A 14,756-nucleotide genomic window follows, 5' to 3' on the forward strand; every position below is an offset into this window, starting at 1 on the left:
AATTTATAGATTTAAAAAAACTTTTCTGAAATATTTTGTACTGACTGTGCTGAAGTCTTGATCCACCCCTCATTTCTTTTTTCCAAGTAGTTAGACTTTCTAGTCTCTTTTTTTTTTGTAAGTGTTTTTTCTAAGAAATAGCGGAGGGTGGGTTGTTGCTGTTCCTTGAAGGCAAATCGGGATTGGAGAGATTGGCTGCCATGAGGTCATTCTCAAGGAGAGGAAACAGAAAAAAAATCGACACAACTGTGCTGTCATTTTTGTGTATGGCCAAATGACATAAAACCTGGACTGAAAATCTGTGTCTTGCGAAGTGATGGATCCAAATTTGACATTTTTCACTCAAGTCATCATAAATATTTACAGAGGAGATCAGGAGAGAGATATGACAGTGAGCATCTACATGCATCTCCAAAACACAGTGGAGGCTCTAAACTGGGGCTGTACTTCAGCCAGCGGTGTTGGGGGTCTAGTCAAAACTCATGAAAGTAATTATGACTGCAGTAAAGCACCATCAGATTTTTATTGGAAAGTATCTGAAATACTGACTTTCAGACTTGAATTCGTCTATTTTTTTATTTTTATTTTACCACTTATTCAATTCAAAATAGGATACAACCCCCCCCCCCCCCCGAATAATTCAAAAGAAAGGAAAGGGGAAAATAATCTCTAACCATATTCCACGTTACATTTTTTAATTGTTCTTTTCCTCTAGCAAGTTCTCTATCGGATCTCTACAGAATAATGTGTACAGCTAAATAACACAAGAATTTGATGAATTGCTTGTATTCTGCACGTAGCCTACAGCTACATTTAAGTACATAGGTTCAAAGGTACTCTCCTTTGGAGTCTCGCGATATTTCAGAGCTGTAGCGCCGTCCAGACCGCGAGAAGATGAGCAATGGCAATAGAAAACAAACCTGGGGAGGAATTTGACACAATTTTCAGTCGAAACGATTCCCTGGAGCTCTCCTCTCACCACGAATACGACACTACACACGCTCGGATTTTCAAGATAATAGTAATAGGAGACTCAAATGTGGGGAAGACGTGTTTGACCTACCGGTTCTGCGGGGGCACTTTCCTGAAAAACCCTGAGGCAACTATCGGGGTCGATTTCAGAGAGAGGACGCTGGAGCTGGACGGAGAGAGTATCAAGGTGAGAAGTCCTACATTTCAAGAAAGGCACACGGCAGATACCTGTGAACGTTCACTGTTTTTTTTGGCTATGTTAGGTTTATAGGTCAGCTCACAGAGCCTGACCTGGAGTCTGTTTTCAGCCTGTAGGCATGTGATGGAGCTTACTTTGACCAGTTGTTAAAATGAAGGCTTTGTCACCCCTATGAGGCCATTGTCATTGTTCACAAGAAAGGGAATAACGAAACTTGGTGTAAAGCCAGTTCATAGTCATTTCTGTTCTTCCACATATAAGTGTTTATCTTCATTCTATCCTCATTTGCCTGGAGATTTCCCCCCTTTTTACGAGCTTCCAGTCAAAGTGAAACAGATCATGCCCCAGTCTGATGAAGTGATCCAGATGCAACACAATAACAGGTCACCCAAGTAGATTTTTAATAGTTTTTCCCGCAAATTTAAACCCATTTTTTGGAGATGCTGTCAAAAAAGGTCTATTTTGGAGCACTTTCCACAGCAGACAATTTGACTCATCACAGTGGGAACATGCAGTCTATAATAATGACACTAATGTTAGCTCTGTCTGTCGGTGTTTCAGTAAACCATGACAGTGAGTGAGTAAAAGGCAGTGAGCCAGGATGCACATTACCCGATTGCCGATAAAAGGAATTCAGCCATCTCTGGTTTAATAATTTAAACTTCAGGTTCTCCTTCTGTAAGATGCCCAAGTGTCTGCTGCAAAAATGCCCTAACTATCCTAACTTAACCAACATTTGTTTGAGCAAGTGCAAAAATCCAGTCTGTGGTGATAATGTATAGCTTATTCTGCTGTGCAGTATCCTTCCATTGTTTCCCTGAAGCTGCTAAAACTTTGTTTTGAAAAAAAAAATCAAGATGCATCATGCTGAATCATTAAGAAAAAACCAGTATTTAACTCTGCAGAAATAGAGATGTATATTTACACACACACACATAAAGCATATGTAGTAAGAACAAACGTTGAAGGTTGGAGCTGAGCAGCATAAACAAAATAGGGAAGCTGGAATGACGCTTTGCTGCCTCCTATAGTTCAATAGGAGGCTGGCAAAAGCACAAATATAAAATAACACTGGCCATATGCTTTAAATAGGACTCTGTGGCATCATTTTTTTCTGCTGTGCTAGTTACAGATTTGGGACACAGCAGGTCAGGAGCGCTTCAGGAAGAGCATGGTGGAGCACTACTACCGCAGCGTCCACGCTGTCATCTTTGTGTACGACGTGACCAGCCTTTCTTCCTTCGAGAGCATCCCCGAGTGGATTCAGGAGTGTAGCCGGCACTCCGTGGGGCCCCTTGTGCCCCGCATCATGGTAGGAAACAAGTGTGACCTGAGGGACCGCCGGGAGGTTCCCACATCAGCCGCACAGTGTCTCGCTGACAGCTACAACTTCCCACTGTTTGAGACTTCAGCCAAGGACCCATCTGAGAAGGAAAACGTGGATGCTATCTTTCTGACTTTAGCTTACAGACTGAAGAGCCACAAACCCCTGAGACTAAAGCAACCCAGTGAGAGCAATTTGAGGCAAATGTGGAACCAGAGAGAGCGGGAAGCAGCAACTTGTCAATGCTGAGGTCACCTACATCCTCCATGGATGTACTTGGATTATTTAATACTATAATGGCAGTCCTTCAGGAGTGTGCTGAGAAAAGCAGATTTCAACAACACGAGGCTTAAAATTTACAAAGCACTCTCAAATCAGTTAGCTAGAAATGATAGAAGCTTGGCAAGATTTTACAATTTTCCCTGCCTGGTATGAGGCACAGCTAAATTAAATAAACAAGTCCGTAAAATGCATGAATGCATATGGAGGTATGCTGAGTATTTGTAGCCCAAACTGCACTTCGATCGCCGAGTCTGCAAACTGAAGATTGCAGAGCGCACTTTAGTGGATGCATGATCATAAATGATATGCAGCCGTCGTCAGTACAGCAACATTACTGCACTACAATGTATCTGCAGCTCTCAATGCAATTAAAAGACAAACTTAATGAAGAGAAAATTTGATTTTTTTTGTGTGTGTGTAAAGGGACCAATAAGATATGCTGATACTGTGACAAACACTGCAATTGTGCAATTGCAATTGAAGTGATATTTTAGTTCTTAAAAGTGCAGTGTGAGACTTGGTGCTGTTATTGAATGTATTTGTGTCAGCTCATGCACATGGAGAGCTGTCTGGAAAGAAAGCTCAAGAACACAAGGGATAAAATATAGCTGCTCCACATAGTTCACTTGAAAAGCATGCCGAAAAAGAAACTCAGTGGATCTGAGGAAAAACACCACAGCTGACTGTTTCATTTGTTGCATGTATACAATAATAATAATACACTGTACAGATGCAAATCAATAAAAGTGGTTGTTTCAGTGTCATCTTTTCTGAATGTTTCTGGTGTTGTTTGCCACTCGAAGTGTAATGTCACTGCTCTGTCAGTTATTGCTTCACAGCAATTATTTTTCATTTTAATTCATGACCTGTAGACAATCTAGATCCACTTTAATTTCTGCTAAGGAAAAAAAAGTCTCACTTAATCACCTGAAAAGGATCGTGTTACATGATTAAAAGTTCCAAAACTACAGCTACAAGCTTTGTAGTGAAATTAAAGACGATATCTTGCAGTATTTGACACGTTAGCGGCGACCAGTGGCAGACTTGTGCACGACATAGTTCTTGATAAATTAGCGAAAACATGTAAAATGGCAAATCCGTCACTTGTAGCTAATTTTGTAGTTATACATAGAATACATCTAACACATTTAGGCCTTACTAGGTTAGATTAATACGATCACAGGTCGGCAGCTGAGTTGCTTTCATCGGCGACGTCTAGGGTGTCACATTTACCAGCCTGCAGCAAATCCGTGAAAGCAGCACGGCAAAAAGCTGTTTGTATTCCTCGCGCGGCGTCTCTCCGCGGCCATGGTAACACTGTCCTCAATGCTGGACATCTGATTAAAAACATACAAGCGAGGGCTTTTCATACAGGTATGAGATTTTTTTTTTTCTGTGAACACGCAATTAAAATTTAATTTAGCTCGTCGTGAGTGTTTTTGTCTACGGGAAATTTGAACGCAAGCTGGGAGGATTAAGTACCGTTTGGGTTATTGGCACAGGATTCGTTTTGTTTTCTCGTCTGTGGCCTAGTAGCAAGCTAGCAAAGGGCTAACGCCGGTAATATTATAGGGTGTGTTAAAAAAGAAGCTGATTTGAACAGAGGTTTCATTTAGTAATCAGGTAAAGCGCCCCGGGCAAATGTGTTCATTCAAAACCGACATCAGCTAGCTTAACTAACGTGCTTTACCGGGTGTAGCCGTTTCTGAGTTATCTGATGGGCAGCCGACATTCAAGGAGCTGCCCCATCTTGTTATGAGATTCGGTTATAATGAGGACACTTAATAATAATAATAATAATAAAAGGAAGAAAATGTGGAGGCTTTAGATTGAAACACTGAACTAGCATTAACCTTTGAACTCTTACTGTTTCACTAATCAGGTCATGCAATTGCTTGTTTCTTTTTTCCATGTAGCTGTTATAAAGCATGAATCTTGCAGAAATATGTGACAACGCCAAGAAGGGCCGTGAGTACGCCTTGCTTGGGAACTATGACTCCTCCATTGTGTACTACCAGGGCGTCATTCAACAGAGCCACAAGCACTGTCAGTCCCTCAGAGACCCTGCACTTATAGTCAGATGGCAACAGGTGAGTCCCCTGGTATATTAGTTACTGAACCTGAGACTTCAGTTCAACTGTACGTAGGACTTAATCCTGGATGAAAAGCTTTCCTTTGATGTCAAAGGCTGTTTTTTTTTTTTGTTTGTTTTTTTTTTGTTTAAGGTGCATTATTTTAAGAAAGTTTTCATTTGTGTAATTTCTCATGTTTGTTCCGATCTATTAGCTTGGTCGTCTCTGGTGGACAAAACACATGTAAAAGCATTCTGTAATGTTGCTGGTGTAAATGCAGAGACATTGTAAGAGAGAAGCATGGCAGTCAAAGAATCCTGAATTTAAAACTAACTACCCGAATTGTTACACACACACACACACACACACACACACGTGTATATGTGTGTGTGTGTGTGTGTGTGTGTGTACATATATATATATATATATATATATATATATATATATATATATATATATATATATATATATATATGGCATGTGTGTGTGTGTGTGTGTGTGTGTGTGTGTGTGTATATTGTGTTTTACGCCTCATGAAGGAGTTTTTTTTTGTTTTGTTTTTTTTGGCCTAACATTGTGCATTGTTTCGTTTTTGGGTTTTTTTGTATGTTTTTGTTAGTTCAGCTGCTGTATTTTCAGCTGGATGGTCAGTGATGCAGTGCACCTCTTCCCTTTGTTTCCAGCTTAGTAAGGAACTGACTGAGGAGTACGAGCAAGTGAAAAGTATCATGGCAACGCTGGAGAGCTTTAAGTTAGAGAAGCCGACTGACATCCAAGCCCTGCAGCCAGAGGAGAGACTAGAAGATCCAGCTGTGTGGCCCCCTCCCATCCCTGCAGAGCACAGGTGTGTGGATGTGTTGGAGCTACGTTTTTAGCTTCATGGATTTTTTTTCTTCTTTTCCTGCGGTCAGTTAAAATAAATAAGTGAAGTTTTGAAAATGTGAGCCAGCAAACATATTTAGCGTTATAGTAAGCATGTCACACTGTGATCTAAAAAGGTTTGGGTTATAATTTTGTTTTAAACTATTCTCCAATCTCACCCATTATTAAACTAAATGCTCAGTGCAGTGTCTTAGCCTCACTTCCTAAATTCTGGAGGAAAAATTTTATTATTTTGAGTCCATTAATATATATAATATATATATAATACATATAATACCAGGAAAGCTTAGAAAGATTCTTGCAGACTGCTATCTTTTTGTCAGTTCTCTCTTTTGTTCTTTTCATGTTGAGTTTAAAACAACAAAAACACAAAATATGGACTTTTCCCCTTTAACTGCAGATTACAAATGCTTTCTTAGTGACAAACTATATCTGTATTTAACTTACTGTACATCAGTTTTGACAGAGATGATTGTTACTGATGCTACCCAGAAACTCTGTGGAACACAACATCTCCATAAGGAAGCGCTCTTTAAAGTACAAAGAGACATATTTTGCATAATCACTTTCATCTCTACAAGCACAATGTGCCTCTGCAGAAAAGTAGCAGAGCTCGTTTATAACTAATGCTCTAAAGGAACTTTTGGTAAACCGATGGGAACCTGTGGTTGATGGCTCTCTATGTAGGTGTGTCCTATTATTATCACACTATTATCCATTAGTATATTCCTGCGCGTGTGTCTCTGTAGGAATCCTGTTCCAATAAAGCGGCCCAACAGTGGAGTGAAGCAGCAGAGGAAAGAGTCCCCTGGCCTGCAGCATCGAGGGGCAGGGCCGGGAGGCCGTGCTCAGGCCAATGCTAAAGCAGACCGGCCGGGATTCACAAAATGCAAAGATGATAAGGTTCAGACTCCAGCTGTGTCATGGTTTAGTGAACATATTGATAAATAGGAAATGAGTAAGTCTGTGCTCCAAACACATCAGGTTTTTGTTCTGTTTCTTTTCCACCTTTTTGTCTCCATCAGGGAAAGAAAGGGGGAGATGTGCCGGGGGATGAAGGGCATAAGAAGTTTGATGGCACAGGATATGACAGTGACCTAGTGGATTCGCTGGAGAGAGATATTGTGTCCCGTAACCCTAACGTGCACTGGTATGGAAGTATCCTCTGATACTTATATAATACTTCTCAGGTTCTGCAACGAGGACACATTTCAACAGTGCTGCTGGCTAATTACTTTGGTAAACTGCAGGAATGACATTGCTGATTTGGAAGATGCTAAGAAGCTCTTGAGAGAAGCAGTGGTGTTGCCGATGTGGATGCCTGATTTCTTTAAGGGCATTCGCCGCCCTTGGAAGGTACACACACATACACACACACACCTGTGATTTTTCACATATTCTCTACATGCAAACTTTATCTAGTTCCTTACTGGGGGTTTTAAAAAATGAGCGAGTAATTGCAGAAGTATATAAAGATGTTTTTCAGCTGTGAGATACTCACTTTGTTCAGTAGCACACCTACCATTTTGAGTATCTTGCAGCATGTTGCACCAGCTACATCAAAGTTTGAGCGTTAAGGTCAACACCAACTTCTACATCAAGACTAGTTAGCTTCACACTAAATCTAGTACTTTATTCAAGTGCGCCATTTCTGTTGACACTATCACTGTCAACTCAAGTCAGCCTCAGTTCGGTTCTGCAGACTTTTGTTTTATCTTGCTCCTTTCTGTCCACGTGTTTCCAAACGTTCCTGTATAATTTCCTAAAAAAATATCATCTCATTGTATCTGATCCTGTGAGATTTGGCCTCATGCAGCACATTTCTCTCTCTCACTTGACTAATTAAAATGTCAAACTTATCATTTCTCTTCTAACGTTAACAACTCTGCCGTGGGATAAAAGATTCCACCAACAACTTAACAGTTCCAAGTAAATACAGCATAAAATCACGTTGAAGGCGTTCACAGTCAACATGTGCTTATTTTAAATAAAGACAATAAATAATAATATTTTGGCTCGCCTAACAGTAACATTAACAGTAAATGTTAAACAAGTCGTGCCTGTTCAGAATCAGAAAGTGACGCCTTCCTTTATATTTCTGTCTTGTGTTCATGCATGCAAATTTCCATAAAGTCGAGGTTCAGCGAGTGGAGAGGGAGAGCACGCTAACACAGAGAGCTTGAGAAACATCACAAAAAACCATTAAATAATCAAATAGTTTTCATTTGTGAAAACTTCTGCCTCAAATAAATGACTGATGAGGAAGATGAAGACACATTTTAAGAATAAGAACCAGTCTGCAAATGTCATTTGATAAAATGGAACAACTTGCATATGTAATGTCATTCATATTATCTCTAAACAGGTAACATCTACCAATACACTGCAGAATGCAGTTGGCTAAATTCAGAAAGAGCAGTAAGCTTCGGAGATTGGCTGATCACGTAGCCTGATCACAAGTAAAATGCGGCAACTAAAATATTTTTACAAAGTCAAAGTCTCCACAGACTCCACAGAGATGGGAGGCTTCTTCTGCATCAGCCTCGTTTAAACTTTCATCATGTGAGACTGCTTCCCCTGAGGCCCAACCATGTGAGGGTTAATACTTTATGGGGGGAGTTATAGCAGCACAATGCTTTTCATTTGTCTTATATAGGCATGCATAATTAAAATTCTTCACTAACTTTAAATAGATGGATAGTCTTTCTTTTTCTTTTTTTAATCACTGAAGGTGAAGTAAAATTAAAGAGCGATAAGTCAGTTGCAGAGGAAAACAGGTCAATGGTTGTTTTCTCAGCACACAGGTGAGTGGAGGTATGTGTTTTGTTAGCACGCACATTTAGGTCTACGCAGTTCCGTTTTGTTCTGTGCTCTGCAGCACGTCTGAGTGTTTCTACTCCTAATGCAGGTGCACATACGCTCCCATCTGCTCCTGCTGAGATTCTGATCAATACCCACCGCAGTACTGTTTTATATTCCGAGTCGCTCGACTCAGTCCTGCAGTCAGCATAAGACACACTAGCCTAAATTGACTGAGGCATAAAAATTAAACTTCTTTAAAAGGAAATGGATTATGTCAGCCGTGCTTCCTTTTGTGGTTTCTGTAATCTCCGTAGCAAAAGGCGCCAAGCAGATATAGAAGTGTTAGACGGCGGAGTGGCAGCGATATTAAAAAATGGTTATAGAGGAGATTTAAATCAGGGTTTGACACTTTTGTTTAATATCACAGGCTTTTAAATAACATGCAATTATCCAGTCTCAAACAGGGATTACAGTCTACGGGAAGGCAATCCATTCACATTCAGACTAATATCCTATTCTCACAGGAGCGAGCTTTAGAGGTGCTGGTAAATGGATTTTTTTCTTTTCTTTTTTTTAACATCTGGACTGAGCTAGCCCCCTCCCCCCCAAATCTCCTGTGTGCTCAACTATCGTAATGTTTAACTTGGTATCGATCTTCTCATGTGAGTCTTGACAAGGCAGCCATTAAGTCTATTTCCCAGGAAGTTCTTAAAAGGAATGTGGGAGCCGCATACTGATATAACAACTGTTAATGGTCGTAGTGAACTGAATACTGATCTTCTGTGTTTGCAGCCTGATCCTTTCTCTGTGTGTGCGTGTTCATTTGTTTACTTGTTTAATGTTTTAAGATTGTGTGACATTTTGCTTTTTAGGGTGTATTAATGGTCGGCCCTCCAGGTACGGGGAAAACCATGTTAGCCAAAGCCGTGGCCACAGAATGTGGGACCACTTTCTTCAACGTGTCCTCCTCCACGTTGACCTCCAAATACAGGGGCGAGTCGGAAAAACTTGTCCGTCTGCTGTTTGAAATGGTGAGCGTGTGTGGAAATAAGCATTTGGGCCTATGGGCAAAATGCTGAACCCTTGCATTTTATCTCCTTCCCTGTGAGTGTGCGTGTATGTTTTTTGAATGGGTGAATCAAAGTGAAATTACGAAGCACTTTGGATAAAAGCAGCACAGAAGAATGCGGCCGCTTCCTATTTACATGTGTGTGCACTGCAGCGGAAAGGAAACTCACAATGCGAAACTTCTTCCTTCTCAGGCCCGATTTTATGCGCCAACGACCATCTTTATAGACGAGATCGACTCCATCTGTGGCAGGAGAGGAACATCTGATGAACACGAAGCCAGCCGCAGGGTCAAATCTGAACTTCTTATTCAGATGGATGGTTAGTGGATTAGAGAAATGGGTGAAGCTGTGCGCGGCTTGCTGTTACAGTTAATCAAGGATATTGCAAAAATTTGAATTAGAAGCAAACGGGACAGGTGTCATAATGCATTTGTCCCTTTGGCGCCTCATTACAGCTAAATGACTTTTTGAGATACTTTGAAACTGAATGTGTTGCGTAAACAAGCTGAAAATTTTGTTTTGTTGTTTTTTTTGCGAGCAGGTGTTGGGGGAGCCCTGGAGGGTGACGACCCCTCTAAGATGGTGATGGTCCTGGCTGCCACAAACTTCCCTTGGGACATTGATGAAGCTTTGCGACGACGGCTGGAAAAGCGGATCTACATCCCTCTGCCCTCAGGTGACCTCACCAGGCACAGGTCAAACAACACTGCAGCATCACTGAGAGTTAAAAACTGTCTAAATTCTTTCATCTTTAATAAAACGATCAGCATTGCTGCTTTACCAGGTGTAACTATAAAGTTTAACTTCCAGGCATCCATGAAAACAAAAGTTATTACATTTAACGGAGTTAGAAGTTAGCAGGAAGCTAGCGGAAGTTAGCTCGCTAGTTTCGCTAGTTACCTAAGCATGATATAGCATGTTCTGACAGAGAGATTTCTGAAAAAAATCAAACGTACAGCTCTGCTATCACTTCCAACATAAATGAAGACAGGAAACTAAACAGCAGTGACGTTTGTAGGGTTACTGAAGTTGGGCTAGCTGGTATATAATGATGTGCTACGTGATCGCTAGCGACACAGCTATGTTAGCATAACATAAACAGTGGAGCTGGAGGACGAACACTAACACTTTTCCACTTATAAAAGTTAACGTGAAGGTTCTTCATGGTTAGAGACAAATGCAATCGCATGGCAGGATGCTGTAAACGGACCAAACTTCAGTCAGGAGAACAACTGAGATAATCCATCCACAATACGAGGTTAGTCATTACTATACTGCAACAACATGGGAATAGAGCAGCTGCCAGAGAATTCAACATTAATGAATCAATGGTACAGAAGTGGAGGAAGCAAGAAGAATGAGTTTAATAAAGTTTGATTTATCTGACTGCTTTGTTTCGCTTAATGTGCCTTATAATCCCGTGCACCTTATGGTCCGAAAAATGCGTACTGCACACTGCAGTTTAATGTTGCAAAGCACCTCTTTTTAACTTCAGTGGATATTATACATGGTTATGCTCAGGATATGTCAGCCCATTTCTACTGGAAATGCCTTTTGGTTAAACTTTCAGCAAGGAATTTGCATTTGCACTGTTAAATTTTTATAAAGCTTTAATGTACATAAAAACCAGCTTCTTGTTTAAGTGAAAATAAATGGAAGGTTGTCTTTTTGCGCTAGTAATGTTGTGGAGTTGTATTTTGTCTCGCATCAATTATATCGTCGGTTATATCGTTATCGCAAATTTTCAAATATATATCGTGATAAATATTTTTGGCCATATCGCCCTGCTCTACTTCTAATCATTGTTTTATGTGCCTCTCTAATGCTTTTCATTCCCATTTCTCCTTAACTGGTTTTCAGATGCATTGCCCTTAAATTAAAACAATTTTTGTGTGTATTTGGATGTAGCTGTTGGTCGTGTCGAGCTTCTAAGGATCAACCTGAGAGAGGTGGATTTGGCTACAGACGTAAATCTGGACCTCATTGCTGAGAAGATCGAGGGCTACTCTGGAGCAGACATCACCAACGTCTGCAGGTGTGCATGGTTTAGAAACTGATTATCAGTTTATGTTTCATGTTTTATATACAGAACACAGTAAAGCAAATGCTGCTTTGTGTTCTTTGTTTCAATATGCTCGTACCTAAACTATTAAAAGATTGTTATCACTGCACGTTACTGTTGGGGTAGCATGTAATAAGTGGTGAGATGGCAAACTGTTGCTGTGGAGCTAAAAACTTCTGATTGGCTCTGGGTCTTTAGCAGAGTTCCCAATTTGCGAGTGCTGTGTAAAACTAGACTTTGACTGATTTTATATTCTCCTAATTCACTTTATCCAGAGTGGCTTACGAATGCTGCTGTGCAATTTATCTTTTTTAAAAGCCTGAAGCAAGAGTAGTGCTGCTTCCTCAGTGATCGTCCTGCTAGCACACTGGAAGCTCAGGCTTTTTCCTCTCTGTTTTTCACAAGTACTGCCACAAAGCAGTTGTCGTGCTCAGCAGCCTCAACCTTACAGAGCTTTTGGAAAAACTCCTTCCGGGGTAGGGATTTTACCTTGCAATTTGAAAGGTGTGGGCCTTTATGTCTCTTCTTCTTGGTCAGTGGACAGTTAGGGTTATATCGCCACCTATTGCTTTGTCATGTTTTGTGGCCTGCACCTGCATGTAGACTAAATTTAAGTTACAAATCGTTGTCTTTTTAGTAAACCTCCAATTTTTGAATCACTGTGGTACTTTAATCTGGCCCTGAGAAAAAATAATTTTATCTAATTCATAACTGCAATGCCTTCTTTTAGTACCTTTCCATATAAATACCAATCAACTCAGGAACACAGGCTGCTAGTAATTTGCTTCATCTCTACCTAAATGTATAACTCTGTTATTACTTGCTAAATAAGCAAATTATGCAAAGAGTAACTGCACACACGATAATGATAATTTGACTGTCAGATCATGAGGTCACGTCGTCCCTGTTGTGTTTTTATCAGCTCTGTCTCTTCAAACACGCAGCACTGTTTTGATTGTAGTGCAGTGTAGCAGTTTTTTTAGTGTAAGACTTTTATCCTCACTGTCCTGTCCTTGATGTGGGGATCCTTTCTGCTGTAGCACTGCCAGGAATGGCAGGCATTTCATGCATCCAAAGCTGTCTCTGCTCATCTCTCCCTCACATTGTTTCATTGACCTTGGATGCATGCTCATTGTCCAACATACAGCATAGCCTGCAGGATTTCATCACAGCTCAGGTACAATCCTTTCTGACAGGGCTAAAACACAGCAAATGTGTAATTTAAAACAGTGCAATTATGTTTGGCGTGCCAAGACTAACTGTCTTCTGTCTGCCTCTGTCCACTCCCTGCTTGTTTCTTTACACATACGTCAGGGACGCCTCCATGATGGCGATGCGTCGTCGAATCCAAGGCCTGAGCCCCGAGGAGATCCGAGCTCTGTCCAAAGAAGAGCTGCAGATGCCCGTGACCATGGAGGACTTCACACTGACACTCAAGAAGATCTCAAAGTCTGTTTCTGCTGCAGACCTGGAAAAATACGAAGCCTGGATGGCTGAGTTCGGGTCAGTATAGAGATCGGTGGTAGGGATAGCTCAGTAGGTAAAGTGGTCGCCCCATGATCGGAAGGTCGGCGGTTCGAATCCACTTAACGGCTACCCTGAGGTACCCCTGAGCAAGGTACCGTCCCTACACACTGCTCCCCGGGCGCCTGCTTAGTGGGCTGCCCACTGCTTCACTGAGTGAATGGGTCAAATGCAGAGAAAAACAAGTAATTTCCCCATGGGGATCAATAAAGTATCCATTATTATTATTATTATTATTATTATTATTATTAGAGCCAGAGGGGCGAAAACCGTGAGAGGAGGACTGATAGCTTTGAAAATATTAAAGGCCTTGAAAAGCAGCAGTGGAGTGAGCGCTTGTATTTCAACAAGTCAGCACATCAGGAATCAGAAAGACTGGTGCCTTTTAGGGAACATGAAAAAGGTGGCTTCACCCCTGCAATTTCACTTGCTGTCCAGAACTGTGTTTGTAGAGATGTCAGTCATCCAGCCCACTCAGGTGACCCGATGAAGGCTGGGTAAACCTCTCACACTGGGAACTTTTATGTAAACTACCAGCTTAATACACACAGGGAATGTGCATAAGGTTTTATACATGAGACCTCATGCAAGAACAGTTTTACACTGCAGAGCTTTCAAGTCCAGCATCTAAGAACACCGTTTGAAACCGTGTACAGCTGTTTTCACACAAGACTCCCTGGAAAAAGTCGAGGGAATTAGATCTGAAAATTATCCATAGTTGTTCTTTCCTACATGTGGCACACAGCAGGAAACAGTTACCAGTTAGATTTGCTGTAGGTGAGGGGGCCATCTGAATAAGGCAGGAGGCAAGACACAAAATGTGTGAATACACCAGACGAACATTTAGCTGCGCTATTCTCACATTAGTGCGGGCTGATTTCACACAGGCTTGAGCGGGCAGGTTAAAACTGTCTCCGATCACATGCGCCTCTGTGAAGTAATGTCTAGAATAATTCAAGGTGTGAAAACAGCTAAACGAGTTAGATATCCTATCAGACACACGTTGCACCCGGACAGTGACTTGCAAATAGGTCACCGTCTTACAGAAATATTGGTGAAATTACTGCAGCACAGCAGGCAACATTAAAGAAAATGTCTTTCAAATTAACAAAAAATCTCTATATAAAGTGCACGAGTGGACCTCTCATGAATTTCATTTCAGAATGTGAGAAGTTCTCTTAAATCTGTCACTTAGGGACAAATCTGTTCTTGCACGAGGCCCCCGTGTCATAAAAAACTTCTTGAGGAGCTCATGTATTTATTGCTGACTGAACAAACTTGAACTGAACCTCAATATTGTGGTAGGTTTAGAATAAAGTGTTGCACTGGCACACGGCGCAATATCTTTGTGTCTTTTGACTGAGTGATTGTCTGTTCTGTTAAGTTTTATGTTGTGTTGTTGGTTTTAATATCTGTTTTTAATTAATGTTATGTTTCAATGAGAAAAGCATATGTAGTCATACTTTTTGAAAAGAGGACATGAGCACTGGAACCGTGAATTATTTTTTCTGTTTGTTTATTTGTTTGTTTTTAGTTAAATTAAAGAAAATACTTACCTCACCAAAAA

General features: G+C 40.9%; 2 protein-coding genes across 5 annotated transcripts; both read left to right on the plus strand.

Moving 5' to 3' along the window:
- The first annotated feature begins 878 nt into the window (after positions 1-878).
- On the plus strand, positions 879-3,559 carry LOC146650873 (ras-related protein Rab-33B). 2 transcript variants are annotated; one of them, XM_085385272.1, is made up of 2 exons: positions 879-1,159; positions 2,304-3,559. In XM_085385272.1, exons 1-2 carry the CDS (start codon positions 902-904, stop codon positions 2,742-2,744), a joined length of 699 nt encoding a protein of 232 aa, XP_085241398.1. In that variant the 5' UTR covers positions 879-901; the 3' UTR covers positions 2,745-3,559. The 2 variants fall into 2 exon arrangements, with proteins under 2 accessions (XP_085241398.1, XP_085241397.1); XM_085385271.1 differs by having other exon boundaries at positions 2,298-3,557.
- A 288-nt stretch (positions 3,560-3,847) lies between these two features.
- katnal1 (katanin p60 subunit A-like 1) lies at positions 3,848-14,756 on the plus strand. 3 transcript variants are annotated; one of them, XM_085383645.1, is made up of 11 exons: positions 3,848-4,151; positions 4,694-4,867; positions 5,533-5,693; positions 6,481-6,634; positions 6,757-6,881; positions 6,982-7,087; positions 9,406-9,564; positions 9,796-9,922; positions 10,145-10,279; positions 11,512-11,638; positions 12,980-14,756. In XM_085383645.1, the coding sequence occupies exons 2-11, from the start codon at positions 4,706-4,708 to the stop codon at positions 13,176-13,178; spliced, it is 1,455 nt and encodes a 484-aa protein (XP_085239771.1). In that variant the 5' UTR covers positions 3,848-4,151; positions 4,694-4,705; the 3' UTR covers positions 13,179-14,756. The 3 variants fall into 3 exon arrangements, with proteins under 3 accessions (XP_085239771.1, XP_085239772.1, XP_085239770.1); XM_085383646.1 differs by having other exon boundaries at positions 10,145-10,298; positions 12,980-13,117; XM_085383644.1 differs by lacking the exon at positions 3,848-4,151 and having other exon boundaries at positions 4,688-4,867.

Source organism: Rhamphochromis longiceps, linkage group LG16, assembly GCF_057381845.1.
Source record: "Rhamphochromis longiceps isolate RC_006_pf linkage group LG16, R_longiceps_female_GT1.1, whole genome shotgun sequence".
NCBI classification, from domain to species: Eukaryota; Metazoa; Chordata; class Actinopteri; order Cichliformes; family Cichlidae; genus Rhamphochromis; species Rhamphochromis longiceps.

What these genes read in the sequence shown, in the direction of transcription:
- katnal1 (XM_085383645.1), top strand. Translation starts at nt 4,706, where the DNA reads ATGAATCTTGCAGAAATATGTGACAACGCCAAGAAGGGCCGTGAGTAC. An exon ending in CCCATCCCTGCAGAGCACAG is followed by an intron (nt 5,694 to 6,480) that starts GTGTGTGGATGT and finishes GTGTCTCTGTAG; the next exon opens with GAATCCTGTTCCAATAAAGC. An exon ending in TCCGTCTGCTGTTTGAAATG is followed by an intron (nt 9,565 to 9,795) that starts GTGAGCGTGTGT and finishes CTTCCTTCTCAG; the next exon opens with GCCCGATTTTATGCGCCAAC.
- LOC146650873 (XM_085385271.1), top strand. Translation starts at nt 902, where the DNA reads ATGGCAATAGAAAACAAACCTGGGGAGGAATTTGACACAATTTTCAGT. An exon ending in TGGACGGAGAGAGTATCAAG is followed by an intron (nt 1,160 to 2,297) that starts GTGAGAAGTCCT and finishes CTGCTGTGCTAG; the next exon opens with TTACAGATTTGGGACACAGC.